Source organism: Phaenicophaeus curvirostris, chromosome 2, assembly GCF_032191515.1.
Source record: "Phaenicophaeus curvirostris isolate KB17595 chromosome 2, BPBGC_Pcur_1.0, whole genome shotgun sequence".
In the NCBI taxonomy this organism is placed as follows: domain Eukaryota; kingdom Metazoa; phylum Chordata; class Aves; order Cuculiformes; family Cuculidae; genus Phaenicophaeus; species Phaenicophaeus curvirostris.
Window position 1 is genome coordinate 91,026,822 of NC_091393.1, and position 19,338 is coordinate 91,046,159.

The 19,338-nt window shown below is 38.7% G+C and overlaps 1 protein-coding gene across 2 annotated transcripts in view; it reads left to right on the plus strand.

Annotated features, from left to right (window-relative positions):
- The window catches only part of KCNH1 (potassium voltage-gated channel subfamily H member 1), a 192,464-nt gene that overhangs the window by 83,475 nt on the left and 89,651 nt on the right, over positions 1 to 19,338 (plus strand). For both annotated transcript variants that reach the window (XM_069852852.1, XM_069852851.1), the window contains exons 8-9: positions 12,053 to 12,252; positions 14,545 to 14,797. In XM_069852852.1, coding sequence (XP_069708953.1) covers positions 12,053 to 12,252; positions 14,545 to 14,797 — 453 coding nt within the window. The remainder of the gene's footprint in view (positions 1 to 12,052; positions 12,253 to 14,544; positions 14,798 to 19,338) is intronic.

The following is a 19,338-nucleotide window of genomic DNA, read 5'->3' on the forward strand; positions in this document are numbered from 1 at the left end:
TTTTTATTTTGGAATCCCAAGATCATGGATTTCAGTTCAGGAGGAACCATTGTTCTCACATGATATGTCCTGTGTCACAGCGGTGAACAGTTTACTCTGAGATTTGACACCTGATGATTCTGTCTACTTTTGCCAATTGCTACTGCCATCTTATATCGCTGTGGTTCCTAAGACTTTGTTGATGCACAGATGTGAAGCAATCTTAGACTTTTCCTAGGATCTCTTGGGAGTTAAGGGATAGTAGGTGTTCTCCACCTGCTTGGGCTGGCCAAGTAAAGCGTCCTGGAGCATGTTGGCCAGAAAATACATTATTCTGTGGAGAGGTGAGAGGAGAGAGATCTGTGTGTATGGCCAGAGATACCTGCCTCTCACACTTTAATCAATTGCTTCATGGTTAGAAGGCTCCAAGGGTACGTAAATGTTTGGTTCATATCCCTGCCATATTCATGGAAACTGGAACAGGTCTAATGGTAAAAACTCTTCTCCTTCCTCTTTGTCTCAAAATACCCAGTCACCTAAAGGTGAAGGAACTCTACAGGAAAATGGGAGACTTGAGTTCAAATTTATTCTGCTGCACTGAGATTTGAAACACATGCCTTTTGTATCCTAGATGTACGTTGGTTGCAGGAGAGTATAGTTGCAGTCTTCCCTAAATCATTCTTCCCATAGCAAGTAAATGTTTTGTGTGGCTGACTACTGGATGAAATCTGTAGCTGCAAATTACTGACAGTGGTAATTCATTACCTTTGAGAGCCCTCTGCACTTTCTGTTGGCCATCTGCAAATGCCATTCTTGTGTGCCTCACTTGTTCAGGTGCTGCACGAGCAGTATAATTGTTTGAAAATGTCCCCATGGGACATTACTACATCACTACTTCTGACCGTGCAAGTTTGTAACTGTGCAAATATATTTGCATTTTGCTAACCAACTCACCAAAGCACAAAATAGAGCTACCTGACATTTTTTAGATGTCAGATGATTTTTATGTAATGTTTACTTCAGAAAGAAATTAGGCAGTACCTCTAATACAATAACATCTGTCCATGAATTCAACTATGTATCTTTTTTAGAAGTTAGGTGTAGAACTCCCAGCTGCATGCATGCTTGCCTCTACTACTGCTTTTAGTCCTGCTTGAGTTCTAATAAAACAGCAGAGTCAGCCTGGAAGACAAGCATTTTCACGTTTGGAACCATAGAAACAGTAATCATTATCCATGTCCAGAAGTTAGGCTGTAACCCTCTTCACCCTTCCAGAGAAAAGTATTCTTCTCACATGCTGTCAGCTAAGGTTTCTCATTAAAAACTCAAACAGTTGCTTAACTTGTTATTTGACAAGCAATAGGTGTCTTTGCCTGCCATTTCACTCAGTAAAGCAGGCCTCCTAGAGAAGCAGCTGTCTTAAAAGCTTTCCCCATTTCACATTCCTGTACTATATGTATCTATTGATTTTGGTCTGCAAGCACATCTGAGAGTAGTGTGTGGGAGGAGCATGACTCAGGTCTAGTCATTCCAGTGACAATTATTCTGTAACAACTTCAAATTAGTCTTCACCTGTGAATGTCATCTTTATCTGAGACCTCATTGGCTTACTCAACGTAATGAAAAACTTCAGTATTCTTATTTGTGTTATAAATACCATTAAATATTTGTAATTATTTAATGACACCAGAAGAGGGAAGCTTTTGGGGCATTTTGTCTTTAGGTTTGTTTGGGAAGTGTTTGAAAACCCTGTAATGGACTACAGTTACATAACTTGTTTGTACTTCTTGCAAGCAGAAGTAAAAGGTGTGCACGTGCAAGATGGGATGGTCACGTCACTCAGTGTCAGATGAAGAGTATCTTGCAGTCTTTCTGTGGTTATTGAAGTAAGACCACTCCCAGAGCCTGGCTTACCAAGATTCTTGCATCAGAAAGTTCGAAGTCTGGGCTGCAGGGGAGCAAAGCACTCGGGTACAACCCGGTCCATTTAAGTGCAGTTGCTTTAGGGGCTTAGTTTCACAGCATAGTTGATCTGAATTGAGAATTAATTGTGGTCCTTAACTTGGATACTTGGGTATCCGTTCATCCTGCAGATGCTGATGTGCTCTTAATTGTAGCTGGCTGGCCTGTCAACTGAACAGGCTTGACAGCTCCTTGGTGATTAACAACCCATGCAGTCAATATATAGATCACTGGTTGCTTTGCAGTGTGATTGCTTGGAGCAGAGTGAGCTTGAAGGGTACTAGCGAGTGTAAGCCAGGCAAGCTACAGAAGACCCAGGCTTCATCTCAGTTACATGCTTTCTGTTGTTTTGAGGCTTTTGTTTAACTGTTTTTTGTTTTGGGGACAGTTAATCTGCAGAAGTTACTTCTCTGGAAGCTGTGGGACAAGGGTTGTGCAATTATTTTCATCAGCTGGCTGAGGCCAGCACTCTACCGCCCACCTCTTGTTCTCTTCACAGCGAAACCATAGTGCCTTCATCCCACTCTGCTTTTATATTGGGATAATTTATAAGCATTAAAATTTTACCGTTTCTTTTGTTCTCAGAGAAGACAAAGCCTAAAAAAAGACTGTGATGTACTTGCTACACATAGAGAGCAAAAGCTTTTGTAAGTCAGTGGATAAGTGTGAGTGGTCGAAGAGAGCTGCTTTGTCTCAGTATTTCTCCTAACTGTGTCCTCAACTTTAATCACAGGCATACATGCTCATGCCTGTGTAGTAGTGTTTAAAGCCTGTTGAAGTGCATAGCCAAGTTGAGGTTTTAAGCCTAAGCAGAAGGGAGACCACTGCATCCTCAGTGGAGGCCTTGGGTCCTTCCTCCTTGTAGTCTTAACGGGTCGATTCAGATCTGAACATAGTAGCTGACTGCATTTCTTGCTGAATAACTGCTGCAAATCTACCCAAATCCATTTATGATTGGAAACAAAGGATCACTCTAAATGTCTTGCTTGAATGTAAGATACTGTATTAAACAAGTTATGGAGCAATAACTAAAATAATCACACTGGAGAATGCTAGTTGGGCAGTTGTCAGCAAGTGACTTTAGCCATCAAAATCTTGTGTTGCATCAAGGATTGGAAGAAGTGCAGAATTCAGTATGTGTAAGACCTAGATAATGGCTTTGGTGTGCAAAATTCAGATCCAGTTCTTAACTCTTGCAGGCTACAGATAGATTATTGCAAAATCAGATTCAGGAATTGCCAATAGGAATGCGCCTGAGCCAGCGCTTACAAAGCCCAGCAGAACATGCAGCAGCATTGTAGGGAAAGGGCCATAAACTTTGGATAAAAGACAGTCTCCTTGAGCCTTGCTACATTTCCCTCCTGCAAGGCTTTGTGCAAAACATAATACAAATCATAGAGGAAATAGGGTGAAAACAGGAACCATAGAAACTATGTACGTCAGTAGTTTCACATGAAAAGAGAACAACGTTTCCTTTTTATTCACGCCTTTAAACTTTTCGTAACTTTTTTTTTCCTTTTTATGTGTAGCTCTATTTCAGTAATAGATTTTTTAAAAATTAAAAAGTTTGCTTCTAATTGGGAGTAACTATTTCAGATAAGTTGTGGGTAGTTTAAAAACAGCTTTCAAAGCAAAAGCTTTCATATCGGTGCAAGTCAGTAAAAACCTAGAAGCAGTATCTCGAGATTTAATTTTAACTAAGTAATTGAAAATGGCCATGCGTTACCCTGTATAAATCGTAGAAGAAAAATGATGCCCTTAAATGGTTCAGTCATCATTTAAATGGTGATCTGTTCATTAGTGCTGGGAAATGAAATGGAAATCCATTTCAATTTTCTAGGCAGTTTAAATTTTATTGTCCATAAAATTCTACAAAACAGTAAAATAGTGTCCTTTCTTGCAAACTGCAGAAGATTTAATCAGATTTTGCCATTTTAATAATTCTTGTCATGGTAAAACCTGCTAGTGAATACACTGAGCTGAAGTCATCCCTTGTTGATACAAGTGTCCCACTGGCGAGTCTGGCCTCGTATGTTTGGAATACAGATGGTTTTTGCAGCTGTAATCTGTTTGTACAGTTAGTTTCCTCTTGATAATCAAATTGGCTTAATCTACAGCAAGGCTTAGTATTCATTGAAGTACATGTGTTTAAACCCCAAAGCATCATCAAGATCCTGCTCCACATTTAAAACCCTTTATGACCCTCCTAAAGATGTTCTGGCAAATATCTTGTTCTTCACAGAAAATGTAGTTTTTTTAAATAGTTGTGGAAGTTGATACATTTCCTGACCATTCTGTCTTGCCTTATCAGAGATGAAACTTTCTTGTGGGGGATAAGACCTGGAGGGGTAACTGGAAAGCGTCATTTCTTTGGAATTGTCTTCCTTTTCCTCTAGTCTTACCTCTGAGTAATCATGCAGTCCTTTCTCCTTGCAAATCTTCTCACCTACTACTCAATCCCATATTGTTGTGTTTTGACTGAAATAAAGTTTGATCCTGCAAGGAAGTTTCTGTGGACTCATTGATTAAACTGTAATGGTTCTTTGAAAGTCTTTTTGGTATCAAGGGCTAAGGCCCTAATTTCTATTAATTACTAGGCATTATTGTGTTTGCAGTTAGTCATGGCAACCTGGCAGTTTTAAGAATTTACCTGTAAGTTGAGGCAGAACATAAATCTTCATGCCTGGTATATGATGCACCGTTGGACGTAAAATGATGTTACCCCATTTGGACTAACAAGTCAGTGGAAATACAGGGCCTTGCAGAAATATTGGTGCCTTCAGATAATTTAAGTGAGAAGAGGCAGATGGAACTCATTGGTCTGCAAGTGCTGTTTGTTCATAGAATAAGTACATGCAGTCCTGTTTTCCTGAAGGTGAGAGAAGCTTGTGATAAAGGATTTCAAAGACTGCCAGCCTGAAGTCTCTCTGTATCCAGGATGCTCTTCTCTTTAGTTCCTTTCAGTGTCATGTTTGTGTTGTCTGTTGGCTTCCCTTTACAGCACAAATGTAATGTATGATCATAGTCTTATTACTTAATTTTGCAACTGAGAGCATGCCCAAGTCTTCACAGGCTTGTCCTGACTTGTGCATCTGATTACTTTAGTAATCTGCTTTTCTGCAAGCATATTGGCTGCAGAGTATAGATCCATGTCTGCCATTAAATCCCCCTCTGGATGACTGTTAGTGCCTCTCAGTGTAAATATAACACTAAACTGTAGCTGTCAAAACAAATGAGTGATGAGTTTTGTAAATCAGTATTCTTGCCATTTTTTTTTGTTTGGACACTTCTTAATTTGCCAAAATCCAGACTTTGCAGTGTTAATTCATGGGACTTTGTTAATTTAGACAGGTGCTGCTGTACAGGGGTAGGAGTCCTGGCCCTGGAACAACCCTTTCCTTGCATGGATTGCTGGGGCCCCTTCATCCTCTCTTTTTATGTGCAGGCTTTTGGATCAAAGATACAGACTTTCATAGAGTGCAAATTGGTGTTGGCCCATCACTGTGAGTTTAGACTGAGCTGTTTGTGTTGGAGAGTTTTCTTGCAAGGCTGGTGCTGAAGTTTGTTTTATTGGCTTATATTCACTTTGGCTCTGATAGTTCATCTGATCCGTTTTGGTCTGTATGTTTTCCCATGCTGTTTATTTCAGCCCAAACATGCTGAAGGCAAAAGCAAAACCTGTTAGAAATTTATGCTACCCACGATGCCCAGGCCTGTGAAATTCTCGTGAGCCAAACCACCTGTGATTGCTGCTACCAGCTGTGTGGGTGCTACCAGATCAAATAAAAATTAAAAAAAAAAAACAAACAAAAAAACCCCTTTAGTTTTGAAGCATCCTTAGAGATTCTGGAGTTCAGCATCCCTGGAAGGTTTGGTGTTTTACCAACACTTACTTCCTCCATATTAAGCCTTAAACTGGCAAAATGTTAAGTGGTTTCAGATCCCTGAGATAACAGAAGGTTATTTGTGTGTGGGTCTGTGTTGCTGAGTAGCAGTCTGCCTTTATTTGTGGAGTTAGGAAAGGGTGTGAGGAGAGCAGCAGTGGGAGCTGTTTGTGGTGGTTTTTTCATAGCTGTTCTTAACTCTTCCTTTTCTGCCCTTGCAGGCTGCAGACAGCCTGTTTTAAGTTGCACAGATGTTTCTACTACTCTAGTCTTTGGTAGCTGCTTAAGTGGCTTCCTAGAGCAGCTGTTCTCTTGTTTATGTCGCTGGCTTTCATTTCATTGCCATTCTTTTTGTTTTGGTGATGGGAAAAGGAAACAAAATCATGTCTGTGATGCTCTATTGTTTAGCCCTTATCAACTGTGTCCTCACTGGTGGCTTGTCCTTCTGCAGGGGTGACATTTCCACTGGGTCTGGAGCCTAGTGTGGTCGCTCTATGTCCCATCTGTCATCGGCAGGGTGATTTCAGCATGTGTGGTGATAAGCGTGAGAGGATTTGAAGTATGATTTGACTAAGAGTTTAATAAAAATTTTCTGATGAGCTCTCATCTTTCATTCTAGAAGTTGAGTGGTTCTGCCACATAGCTTCATGCTCATGTTCCTCATGGCCTGTTCTGGTTTTCTGCTTTGGTCTTTGCTGTTGAATTGATTTTCAGACTTACTCGATGGATAGTAGTGTGCTAGTTCTTTGATATTTGCTGTTGCTACTGCCTTGCATTTGCTTGTGGAGTGCATGAGCTGAGCTACAAATTAGAAGCTAATGGAGTGAAAAAGCAGGGAGTTGGAGCAGTGCATCAGTTCAGTCGAGGACAATACAGAGCTGTGGGAAGAGCAGGATCTAACAGTCATTGAATTGCATGGTGGAGAGCTCCTCTGGGACTTCAAAAAATGTCTTTTCCCCCTAAGTTATAAAATTAAGGAATTGATGTACATGCTAAGAAGATAGTAGCAATTGTAATTTGTGGTGTACCATGTAAAAATGTTATGTAATTATAGTTTGGAAATTCATAAAGTGCATAGTATTAATTGAACTGTTAGATTATGGCTAAGTTCTTTACATTTATTCTTTTCTAGCTAAACGAAATTATATCTCTATACATTGTATTAAAAAAGATGATAAAAGATTACAAATAGGAAACTTCATAATATCCGAAGCTTCCTAAGAGTAGCAAGTAAAGCAGCTCTGCATCTATCTTGGTAGAAAATCATAGACTCATAGAATGACCAGGTTGGAAAAGACCCACTGGATCATCAAGTCCAACCATTCCCACCGATCTCTAAACCATGCCCCTCAGTACCTCATCCACCCACACCTTAAACACCTCCAGGGAAGGCGAGTCAACCACCTTCCTGGGCAGACCATTCCATTGCCTAATGACCCTTTCAGTGAAGAATTTTTTCCTTATGTCAAGCCTGAACCTCCCCTGGCAGAGCTTGAGGCCATTCCCTCTTATCCTGTCCCCTGTCACCTGGGAGAAGAGGCCAACTCCCTCCTCTCCACAACCTTCCTTCAGGTAGTTGTAGAGAGCAATGAGGTCTCCCCTCAGCCTCCTCTTCTCTAGGCTAAACAACCCCAGCTCCCTCAGTCGCTCCTCGTAAGACTTGTTCTCCAGCCCCTTCACCAGTTTTGTTGCGCTTCTCTGGGCACGCTCCAAAGCCTCAAAATGGGGCAACCTAATTAAATTCTGTACTATACTAGAAGGTTATATAGGTACTCAGTAAGTAAATCTTACTCCAGATGCTCTGGTTTCAAGTTGCAAGAGTACAAATAACAATTCTGTCAAACCTAGTTCTGTAAACAATTTTTTGATAGATACACGTTCACTTTGGTATTTGCTTGCAGACTGTAATTAACAGTTCAGCATTTTTGTTTTAACTGCATGCTCTCTTACCCATAAGTAGGCATAATTATACCACTAATCAAGACCCCTAATCTCAAGCAATTATAAGATCTAACATTGTTCTAATTGTACATTTTAAAACAATGTGGTTTTTTTCTCATATAATTATGTTATAATCCATAGTTATTAATTTCTACTTTTCTTTTTATCTGATCAATGTTAATTTTGTCTGACCTCACAATGTGTTTACTGAAAAATGCCTTTGAGGTGTAAGATTTTTGTGGTTAATTTACAGATATGTTTGAACTTCAGTGGGAAGGGATACAGTGTATCGGGCTTTCAAGGCTGTGCTTTCTCTCAGCCATCTATGAAATCAATAATTTGTTGTAAACTAGGAACTGGTTAGTGAAACAAAAGTACATTATACATTTAAATAATCTACTATTTGTAAATTCAGGTGCTTGCTCTTTGAATAGTTTTTAAGTTAGCACGGCTTCTCCTTAGGCATGCAGGGGGTTGTTTTGGTTTTTTAGTTGTTGACTGAAACTTATATGCAGACAGACTGACTTTCTGGATCAGCTTTCCAGAAAATGAAAATGAAGGCAGTTCAGTTTTAGAAAGCACTGCAGGTCTTGGGGGTGAGATATAAGAGATTGTTCACTAGCCTTTGTTGGTCTCACTTGTTGCTGTATGGTTCTTATGCACACATTTTGTATGCAAGGGCTTTGGATGAGTGCATTTTGAACAAATCATCATCAATCTGATGATTCATATCAGGAACCGCATGCAGCACTTATATCTGTAATTGGGGTAATTGCAAACCTCTCATTCTTACAGATAGAAATTCTTCCTCTTATAATTCTAAAATCAGATCCCAGATCTTGTGTTGTGATAGCTGAGACCTACACTGACTTGTATTTATTTCTCTATTCTTATTTGTTACATCATTAAAAGTAGCAGATGACTTGCTGACCTTTCCAACCTGTGTCTGACCTTCATGATTCACTTGTGCAGGTAATTGGCTATTGAAATGACTATGCTTTTATGTTTGACATTGTTTAAACACTGACTAAATGGGGTGACACAGGCTGCATTGTAAATGGGTAGCCACATTGTTGGAGACAATGTGTTTTCTTTGGCTGTTGTCAGAAAATGATATTAATGTCTCTGTCTTTTCCGAAGGATCGAGACAGTCATGGAGAGGAGGTCCTTGCTGTCTGCTCAGTGTGCTGGAGCTTTGTATGCACTGTTAGAACAGGCTATTTGCTTGTTCTGAAGAAGAAATTTTCTTCTTGTTTGATGTATAGGCATGGTTGCTACAGGCTTAGTCCTGGAGGAAGTTCTCAAAAACCACCACACAGATTCCATCAGATGCATCAGAGGAAGCTGTTTGGGTCAGATTCGTGTGTGACTTTTCTGTGATGCACATGTGGCCTTGCCTGAGTTGAATCTATCCCACACAAGGATATTTCTCCTGCACCTCTTATAATACTTCCTAATTCCTGTGATCCTCTGCACATGGGACTCTAAGCAGTTTGATAGATTCTATAGAGTCTGTAGGGCAGTGCTACAAACTCTGGCTAGAGGCTCCAGGAACATTTGGAAGTTGGCATATGACCTGCACTGTTGCCGTTAGAAGGTAGTGGTCTGATGTCAAGTGTTTGGTCAGCCTTGAAGCAAGGATTTGGAGATTTTGCTCTGTCATAAATCACCCAACTTTATTCCTGTACTAGAATGCGTGTTTCTGAAATTTTTCTGGGGCTGTGGTGTACTCCAAGTGGGTTCATTTCATTATTCCTTTGAAAAGAGGGAAGGGCACACAGCCAGCTGTTTCTATGCAGAAGAGGTCAATGCTTGATATGCTAATGTATCTACCCAATATTAGGCTGCAAAAATCCTTGGCTTTAATGTGTCTTTAACGGTAATAAAGTGGTCAGCTAATGATAAATTAAGGAATGTAACTTTTAGGATTTTTTTAAAAAGAAAAAAATTAATGTATGCAGGAGTAATTCTTCTTGCCAGCATAATTGTCGTACTGGAGCATGGCAGCTACAATTTGCAATGGAAATTGCTGCGGGACAACTCGCCTCATAACAGTCAAGATGAAGAACCAAATTTCTGTTTTTCCTTTAGGCTTCATGTAGCTGGACAGTAATGGGACAAAGCGGCACCTCCTTTTTTACCTTTGCTGGCTTAAAGCTTTATGACCCAAGACACTGAACCAGTGGGCAAGAGATAGTTGTGTGTGCTCAAGTACCATTGCCCAGAAATCCTCAGAGAAGAATTTGCTTGTGACCTACTTCCTAATCTGTCACCTGTTTTCAGTGTTACAGTGGCTGGCAGAATAACGCTGTTTGTGGATGCCTTGTGCTGATGTAGTGTCTTGCCAGCGCGACTTGGCAGTTTTGGAGGTCCTGGCCTCAGTTTCTCTTAAGGGAACATGGGAGTAGTCAGTGTAAGTAGGGCCTAAGGCAGCAATATTGTAGGGTTATGTTTGCATCTGGATAACAGAGAACAAAGCAGTACTTATTTGGGAAAGGTAATGCTGTTCAGATACAAAATGCTCTTTAATTAAGGAGTATTTATAGTAAATCTGTTTTTAAAAGCACTTATTCTTTCTTCAATACTCATTGCATCAGACTTCCTTGTATGATACAGCTCATGCAAAAGTTAAGGTTCAAGAGAGAAATAATCTATATGTTTTTAGTCCCTATGCTCATACTCATACTTAGTACTTTAATTTTAAACCGAATTTGCACATTTTCATATATTTTTCTATACCTGTCTGTACAGAGGAGTAGTTGGGAAAGGGAAGAGCTCGTCACTACAGGAATTCATAAAGAGAAAATAAATCGTATAGTGCCAAGAAGGAGTTCTGTAGAGAATCAGGAGTGTAAAGGCCTTGAGCAAATCTAAATGTAACTCACATCTCTCAATAAGCAGAATATGGACAGTCTTGTTTCTCTTGCATGTTATCAAAGGTTTTTTAGTTTGCCATAAAGCTGTAAAGCATCCCGGTTGGCTTGAGGATAACTGCCTACAACACCGATCTGAATGAATAACTGCCTTCTCAAAAGAATGAATGGGATGAGGACTTTTTTTTTAAAAAAAAAAGGTAGTGGTGAAGGAGGAAATAAATAGCGAAAGGGGTATCTAGATAAGGTGAAATATTCTCTTATTTTTTAAAAATATGAATCCTGTATTATTTATGTTGATTAGAAGATATACTGACAATTTGGTACCTGTTTTGGGGGACTTGAAATGATAAAGTGGAAGAATTCCCTCAGCAAGCCAGAACACTTACTGGTGGTTAGCAGCTTATCTGCTCTCTGACTGTTCCTCTCCCTCTACAGCAAGCTTCTCACATATTACTGACCTGATTCACAACACAGGACGTTCCCCTTGAGGCTTTCTGTCCTTCCTTTCCATTCAGGGTTGAATTGGCTGCAGGACCCTCAGTCGCAGTCTCTGCAAGCCATCAAAACACAAATGTCGAGACTGCCATCAGCCTGCTGTTCTGTCTTGAGCTTCAGCAGGTGGATCTTTGCAAGTCCTGTGTGTTTTCATCTGCTTCTCTCCATACCTGGAATTACTGCCTTTTTTTCTTTCTTATGTTTATTCTTAAACCCATCATGAACCAATTGCCTTCGTGACTATGCTGAATGTAGTTAGAAGGGCTGTGCATCACTTGGTCTGCATTTGAAAGCTCTAGCTCTTGCCTTAGGCCTTACCATTCTTCTGCTTGAAGAATGTGAAACATAATGTGAGTTTGTATGTATTATTAAACTTACAATGATAAATCACTGACCCATGGTAGCTGTTTATTACATATTCCATCTTCTGCTTTGATGCATTGTTGTTGTCACACTGAGGTGGGTAATGATGACTCAGCTTACTACTGTGGTAATACACTTAAACCTTGGGAATCTGTCACTGATGGCATTTCAACACAGGCGCTGTAAACCAGAGATGCAATTTTAAAGTATTTGCTGTCAAGTTATTTGTCTTAAAATTCTTGTATCTTCTAGCATGGTTTTGTAAGGGTTTGGATACTACTGAGTTGTTTGATGGAAAAAGACACAGAATTGAGTTTCAGAAACTCTATGTTGCAGGACTTGCCATCACTAAAGTGGGTAGTGGTCCTCAATTTGTAGTACAGAAGGAGACTTATAAAATGCTTATGCTCATTAAGCCTTCCTAACAAAGCTCTGATATTGCATGCATTTCTATGGGCCTGGCATTTCCAGTTCTAAAGCGCACTGGAACACAGACTGATCATCACCATTTATTATATCTATTGGTTTTCTTCTTTTTTTTTTTTTTTACAGCCCTTTTGTATGCAACCATTTTTGGTAATGTGACAACCATATTTCAGCAAATGTATGCTAACACAAACAGATATCATGAAATGCTGAACAGTGTCCGGGACTTTCTAAAGCTCTACCAGGTCCCTAAAGGACTGAGTGAACGTGTGATGGATTACATTGTTTCCACCTGGTCAATGTCCAGAGGAATAGATACAGAAAAGGTAAGTAAATTACATTGCAAGGAAACAAGTCACATCCTGAAAGCATTTCATTAAAATAAACAGGAGGTACTTGCTTAGTAAAGAAGACAAATATTCTTTAAATAGTTCCAAGTAGTAGCTTCCCTTCACTTTAAACTTTGAAATACAGTGTTTCATACATATGTTAGTGGTAAAATTTCGTATGTGTTGCTGGTCATATGTCAGGAAATAGTATAAAAATGATGAAGGAAAGAGCTTGTTTTTCAGTAAACAAAGAAAATAACTAAATAGAAAGTTCTAAGTTCTAATGCAACCTCAGAATTTCTTCAGATGAGATTTTTTTTTTCAATGTTTCTGTTGTATGAGGTTGTTTGCAACTCTCTGAGCCTGAAAACAAAGTAAAATTTGTTTTGTCTTCATAGAATTTGAATGTAATACTCTGTGTGCAGGTTAAAGATGCTAATGAAAGCTGGAAGTCATTACTGTAATAATAGCATATTGTTTGAAATTTGCCTTATGTGAGGCAAATGTTATCATTGTAATTAATTGAATTTACAAGGAAATTCCTGTTGTGGCTTTTAAAATAATAAATGACCCTTTACCAGAAAAAAATGTACAAAAGCAACTACTTGCTGCTTTCATATTAGTTTCAAGCTTTTATGGCACTAGGTGCTGTTTGCCTTTTTCTTGTAAGGAGATGTGATTTGTGGGGTGGTTCATTCAGGAAATCACACCAATGATCCGGTCACCAGCCTTTTGGTTGGCAGCTTAATTTAGTATTCTAAACTGTAGATGATGCAGTTAAAGAGCAAACAATCTCATTTCTGTCTAGCTGTTAAAGCATCGCTGTGAAAGAGTAGAACAGATGTGGTCTTGCACTGGGCTGTCTGGAGACCAATGGGTACACAGGGTACTGTTTGCTTTCCTGAATGGTTTTCAGCATATCTGCCACTTAGATCCCAGACCGTGATTCTGGGAAGCACTGTCGTACTTGCTTCAGAAATAAATGGTATTTTAGTACTGGATAGTACTGATTTGAAGCTGCTCTGCCTGTTTTCTCACTATATACCTTTGTGAATGGTGACGGATTTGAGGTAGGTACATTTGGGGAAGATGCAGAAAAAACTTCTGAGGATGCATAGAATGCTGGTGCTTCTGTTCACCCCCTGGTACAAGCTCTTCTCATCATTTTAACAAAGCAACAAGAAAAAATGCTATGTAAAACACATTTGTTTAAGCTTATCTTCAAAGTTTATTCTTGGCTTCCTCTGATAAGGAGAGAAATGCTTTAAGAATGCCTTTGGAGACAACAAGATAACTAAACCAAGCACAACTCATTGTAGCCTTTGAGAGTTATCTTAATAAGAAGGAAAAAGTCTCAAATTACCAGGACATCAAAGAACTTAATATGGTGTTGATTTCAATAACTGCTGTGTGTATAGATGAACTGCCAGTAGCGATGACTGTAAACCAAATAAATCAACTCTCGTCTGCATAGCAAAAGCTAGCGGGTATAAGACTGACTAGTGGCTGTGCCAATCCCTAAACTGTCAGATCTGAGTTAGGTTGCTTTGATCTCTGTGTATAACTTCTAAAATATCATGCAATGAATAAAACATATTGCTCCTGTGACAGAGCAGTGGTAGCTGTGCTGCTGTGTAATGCACTGCAGCTTTTTACAGGTGAGGCAGGCATTTAAAGATGAACTTCACATGGAATCAATCTTCTCATTATTTTGTAGGCCACAAATTTGTCTGTTCAGTGTTAACTACAGCCATGCCAAGGTGTAAATAACAAGCTAAAAGCAAAGCCTATAAGTCTAGAAAATGCAAGTAATGCTGAAAGATTCTAAAATGAGTCCATGAAGATATGTTTCTTACCTCCCATACAAATGAACGTCTTCTGCTGTTTGTCTGGAACTCTCAAATGTCTTTAATCCCTCTTTGTTTTTGGAACATATGATTTGTGCAGACTTTTCATGGAATCTGCCTATGAAAGGGGTAACCTACCCACTAGAAACAACCCTTCAGGAAGCTTTTCTCCACCACTTTCTGTACTGCTGTGCTCTTAGTTTTATTGTCTTAAAAACCCGAGGCCTTATCCTGATAATTCAATATCCAGCAGAGCATGCTGCTGAGATGAAAACATTATTTTCTTTCACCTTTTGTGGCTCATGTATAAGTAATACAAAAATAAATGTACAGAGTAGGATTTGAAATTTTGCACAAAGAAAGAAAGTAGTTCTTAAACTCTGTGTATTGTGTGATACATATAAGCAATGCACAGAAATTGATTGCCTAATTTTCTTCTCAGGTTTTGCAGATATGCCCTAAGGACATGAGAGCAGATATCTGTGTGCATCTGAACCGCAAAGTTTTCAAGGAGCACCCAGCCTTCAGGCTGGCAAGTGATGGGTGTCTTCGAGCACTTGCCATGGAATTTCAGACAGTGCACTGTGCCCCGGGAGACCTGATCTACCACGCTGGCGAGAGTGTCGACAACCTTTGCTTTGTGGTTTCAGGGTCTTTGGAAGTAATCCAGGATGATGAAGTTGTTGCTATTTTGGGTGAGTTTCACAGCTGATTTGTTGTGCACGAATATAGATGCACCCAGCATTTTTTATAGCCTCTTCTACTCAAGCACTTAACTCATTCTTTAAAAAGCTTCAGTCAAGTTAGCTTGACCACAGCCTGGTGAGGTATATTTTATTGCTCTTCCTGTTCCACATAGATGAATAGGGAGGACAATCATATCATATCCAGCAGATTCCTTCAACCCTGTTTCTTCTGGTCAATGGAAACTCTACTTGAGCATTAGGATCCTGATCATTCTTGGGGTTCTTCCTGTGTCACTACATGTCTTCTCAATGGAATTTCAAATGAGGAGTTCAAAAAACTTATTTTTATAATTTGTGGCTTCCCTGCCTCCCTCCCACCCTGTAATAATAATCCACTTTTGCTGAAAATTTTCCAATTAGCTTTAGTTGGGATTTCATGTTGAAATAATATTTGTCTCTTAGGAAGTCAAAGTAATATACAAATTTAAAGCTGATTTGCGTAAACTTGGAATGACAGTTTTAGATTGGAGGCATTAAAAACAAGCTGATAGTAGTGTGAACAACATTCTGAGGCAAAGCTAGGAAAAAAGAGTGTGATAATCCAATAGATGTAGATGAATCATGGGGTGGCTGGGGCATTGAGGTGGTGATACTTATCATTTGATTCTGTCAGGCCCTTCTGTGATAAGAAAAATTCTCCTGGTGGCTTAATCCAATACCTGCCACTCGTGGCAGCCTGGAAGAAGAGAAGAAAACGATTTAGTAATCTTAGTCTTCCTGAACGCATACACTTTACTATCCTAAGAGGAATGTCTGTTGGAAAATGAGAGAACTAATAAATATGCTGAGCTAGGTTTTTCTCTACTTCTGAACAGGATTGCTTAGCATGAATCTAGCGTTCTGGGGAATCAAGTTCATAATATTTTGTGCCACACAAGAAATTAAAAAGATGAAAGGTAGGGAGATAATTGATTCTCATTTCTTCTGGAATCACCTTGCTTTTCAGTACTGTATACTAGCAACTTATGCTTTTCTAAGTTGCACATCAAAAATGTACTGCCTATTGCCATGCTGAACTCTCACGTTCACGAAAAGCGTAGAACAAACTAAAGCCTCTCAGTTTGTGTCACTTTTTATCCCATAATGCCTTCTCTTGTGTCCATCACAAGAAGAAAACCTCAAAACATTTTTGCGCTCTGTTTAATCAGTATAGGTAAAAAGCATTGCAATAAAGTTTTTTAAATGACTTTTAAAGGTACAGATTTTCTCCTCATCTTTACCAGGAACATAACGAGTTTTGTTGTAATACTCTATTTTGGGAAACACTTCGCTGAGATTCCTTGAGAAATCAGTGTTAGGGAAACCTGAACCCCTGATCTCTGCTGGTGCAGAATGCTATCTATAGGTAAATGAGGCTGATCTCTTGCTATCTGAATGACTAGAAATATTTTGTTATTGCTGTTCTTTTGGGGCAGTAACTATTGATCCTTTTCCCTCCACATCTGTATATGTTTTTCTTTAATTTTGAGTCACTTCTCTGAATTGCGCTGAAGTTGATCTCTGTCATTTTCTTTGTGAAATTTCTAACCAGAGAGGGAAGTAAAATGAAGTGGGATCTGTTTGTGATTCCTTAATATTTCATTTTGGATAAACATTTATCAATTTTTGTGTTTCAGTTTCTGGACTAAGGAATCCTTTTCCTTCCACATGTGTGTACCTTCCTCCCCCAGGCTGTGAAGCCTTCTGTTGAAGGTTTCTCTATCCTGATAAGAAATGTTGTGGTTAACTAACTTTTTCATTATTCTGAATCAGTTGGACTTTCTTCTCCTTCAGCATTACATAATGTAACCAACACATTACTGAAGGATGCTGCAGGAGATGGGTCCTCCCTGGCTTCTTTGTACTCTCAGTTTTTTAATCTGTAGAATAACAATGATGTTTTTTCAATTTCACATTCAGCTAACTTGCCAAGTTCTTGATAAAACCACACCTTATAAAATAAGGCACTGCAAGTTAAAAAAGCCAACCACCTACATTATACAAGAAACATGATTGTTGCTGATCATTCAACCAGAACAGCCTATGACATAAGTTTTGTTTACCAATCACAAGTAAGTATAGCTGTGAACATCAGGCATGTAACAGCAAACCATGTGAGGAAATCTGTCAGGTAATTTGAGTTAACAGATACATTGGAGAGACTTTAATTCTTTCTCAGAAATTCTTGAACTAAAAGAAAAAATAAGTGCAGAAATTATTCAAGGTGAATTATTTGCTCAGCTTTAGCTGTCACTTAAAGCAGCCTTTACAATTTGCAATGTAGCCTTTATCTTCCTTACAACAGAGAAATAAATTTAATCTCTAAATTAGTCTGTGTGATTGCTGTACAGTATTACATAAACCAAAGGCAAATTGCACTTAATCCTTAAAGGATCTAATTCAAATGGAACATTTTTAAGTTCTGAAATCACTTAGCCTTGCAGAATAGCATTTAAAGGTGTATTGTGTAGCCCTGGAATATGTGTATTGTGTACACTTGCATGATATCTTTCCAGACAAGTTCTTTGTAATACTCAAGAGACAGGTATATTCTCAGTTCAGGATTATGTTCTTATAACAAAGTACTGACTTTTATTGACTTGGATTAATAGGAGTACTGTGTTGGAACAAATTGCACCCAGGCCAGCAGTGAAAAAATGTACTTTTTTTTTTTTTGGTGCCCACTAAGATTGTCTTTTTTCCCGTAAATTTGACTTGAGGACAAAAATGAGTAAATATTTAAAAAAACCACATTTTGTATGAAGTTTATATTGTTGGAATGAAAGACATTTTTTTGAATTCTATCAAAAATTTCTACTGAAATAAAGAAATTACTGATATTCATGGAACGCAGTCTTTGTATTTCATATGTTAAAGAAATAGATACAAAAGTAGAAAATTACTTTTAAGCCAGGCAACTTATTTATTTGTGATTTAGTCCAATGGAAATGGGTGAGAGAAGGGAGACATAGCAAGACAAGCCACTGTATTACTATGGTTTTCTATGTTAATGAGTAAGTAAATGAGTGGGATTATGCAGAAGTGAAGATTAGCTAGCGGGAAGTTGCCTGAATGAAATAAAACTGTTTTCTGTAGTTCAGTATTCTTCCATTTACACCACTGTTGTTGCAAGGGTGAAACAGTGACGTCAACTCAGCACTTTGTGGAAGATAGAGACAAATCACGTAGTCTGTGCCCTGAAGAGAGCTAAGCAAAGCACAGATCGTGCAGAACGTCCATTAAGAAACTGTTTTCAGCTCGGCTTTGCTTTTAATTTTTCTTTTTCTTTTTAAGTCTTATCATTTGCGCTGATACTGCTTTATCCACCTGAGACTGGCATATCTCTTTTTAACTACTCTTGCTTAAAAACCTACTCATTTATCCAAATGTGGTTAGAGAAAATGGGTTGTTTTGTCAGTGTTAAAAACAATCATCCATTTACGTGCACTTCATTTGGCAGCTCTAGTTTCTCTGCTTTGGAGCAGACCTTTCAGGCTGAGCCACTAGCCATCTGAAATCCTGACCTTATTGCAGCTCTTTGAAAAGTTAACATTTCTCATGCTCAGGAGAGATTTCTTACATTTTAATTTAGCAAATATGTTCTTAAAAGTTTCCTGTGGAATTAGATGTGTTTCAGGCAGGGCCCATAAGGTCTGGCTGAAGCTTTCTTTGAAATATGCAGGGGAAAAAGGATTGTAGTAGAAGCAGGAAATAGGCCTGCCTAACAGGGTGTTGTTTCTTAATTTGGGGAAGCTTGAAGACCTAAACTGTCTTTCAATGCACTTTTAAAGTTTTTTTTTTTTTATATTAGGAAGGTACGAATTTCCTTAGTGCAGTGTGAGAATGTAGATTGTTTGGAACTCTAGGAAATTTCAAAGAAGCAAGTGATTCTTGGACCCAGACTGGTTCCAACCCTTTCTGCTTGAAATTGGGATAATCTTTGAAATTTAGGAAAAGATTCCAGTAAAAGCTAGAGAAAGGAAGGAGAAATTAGGGTTACCAGATAGCAGTAGGGAAAACAGTGGCTTGTCCTTAAATCTTCAGACTGTTGCAAAATTTGACAATTGATGACTCCTAGAGGGCCTGACTGAGCAGCAGACCATCACTTCTGAGAATTTTTTAGAGTTGCTGACGTGCTCTTGATGATCCCTGCAAGGGGGCCCAATGTGCATTAAGACTTTATTTAGTAATTAAAAAACAAAGCCTTAAAAATCACTGTAATCTTCAGAGCAGAGTGATGCATGAGAAAAATAACATTTACTAGAAGGTTTAGTTAAAAAGGAAAACAACCCCCCTTCCCACAGAACAGTTTATTGTAAGAGTAAAGCAGTTTATCCCAAGTGTTGCATCCCAGCTGTTCTTTATTTATTTTGTTCTTGCTATCCTTATTTGACCTAAAAAAAATTCAAAAGAATAAACTTTTTAATTGACTGCTTGTTTAGCAAAGAGTATTAATCATAGAATAATAAAATATCCTGAGTTGGAAGGCACCCAGGAGAATTGTCAAGTCC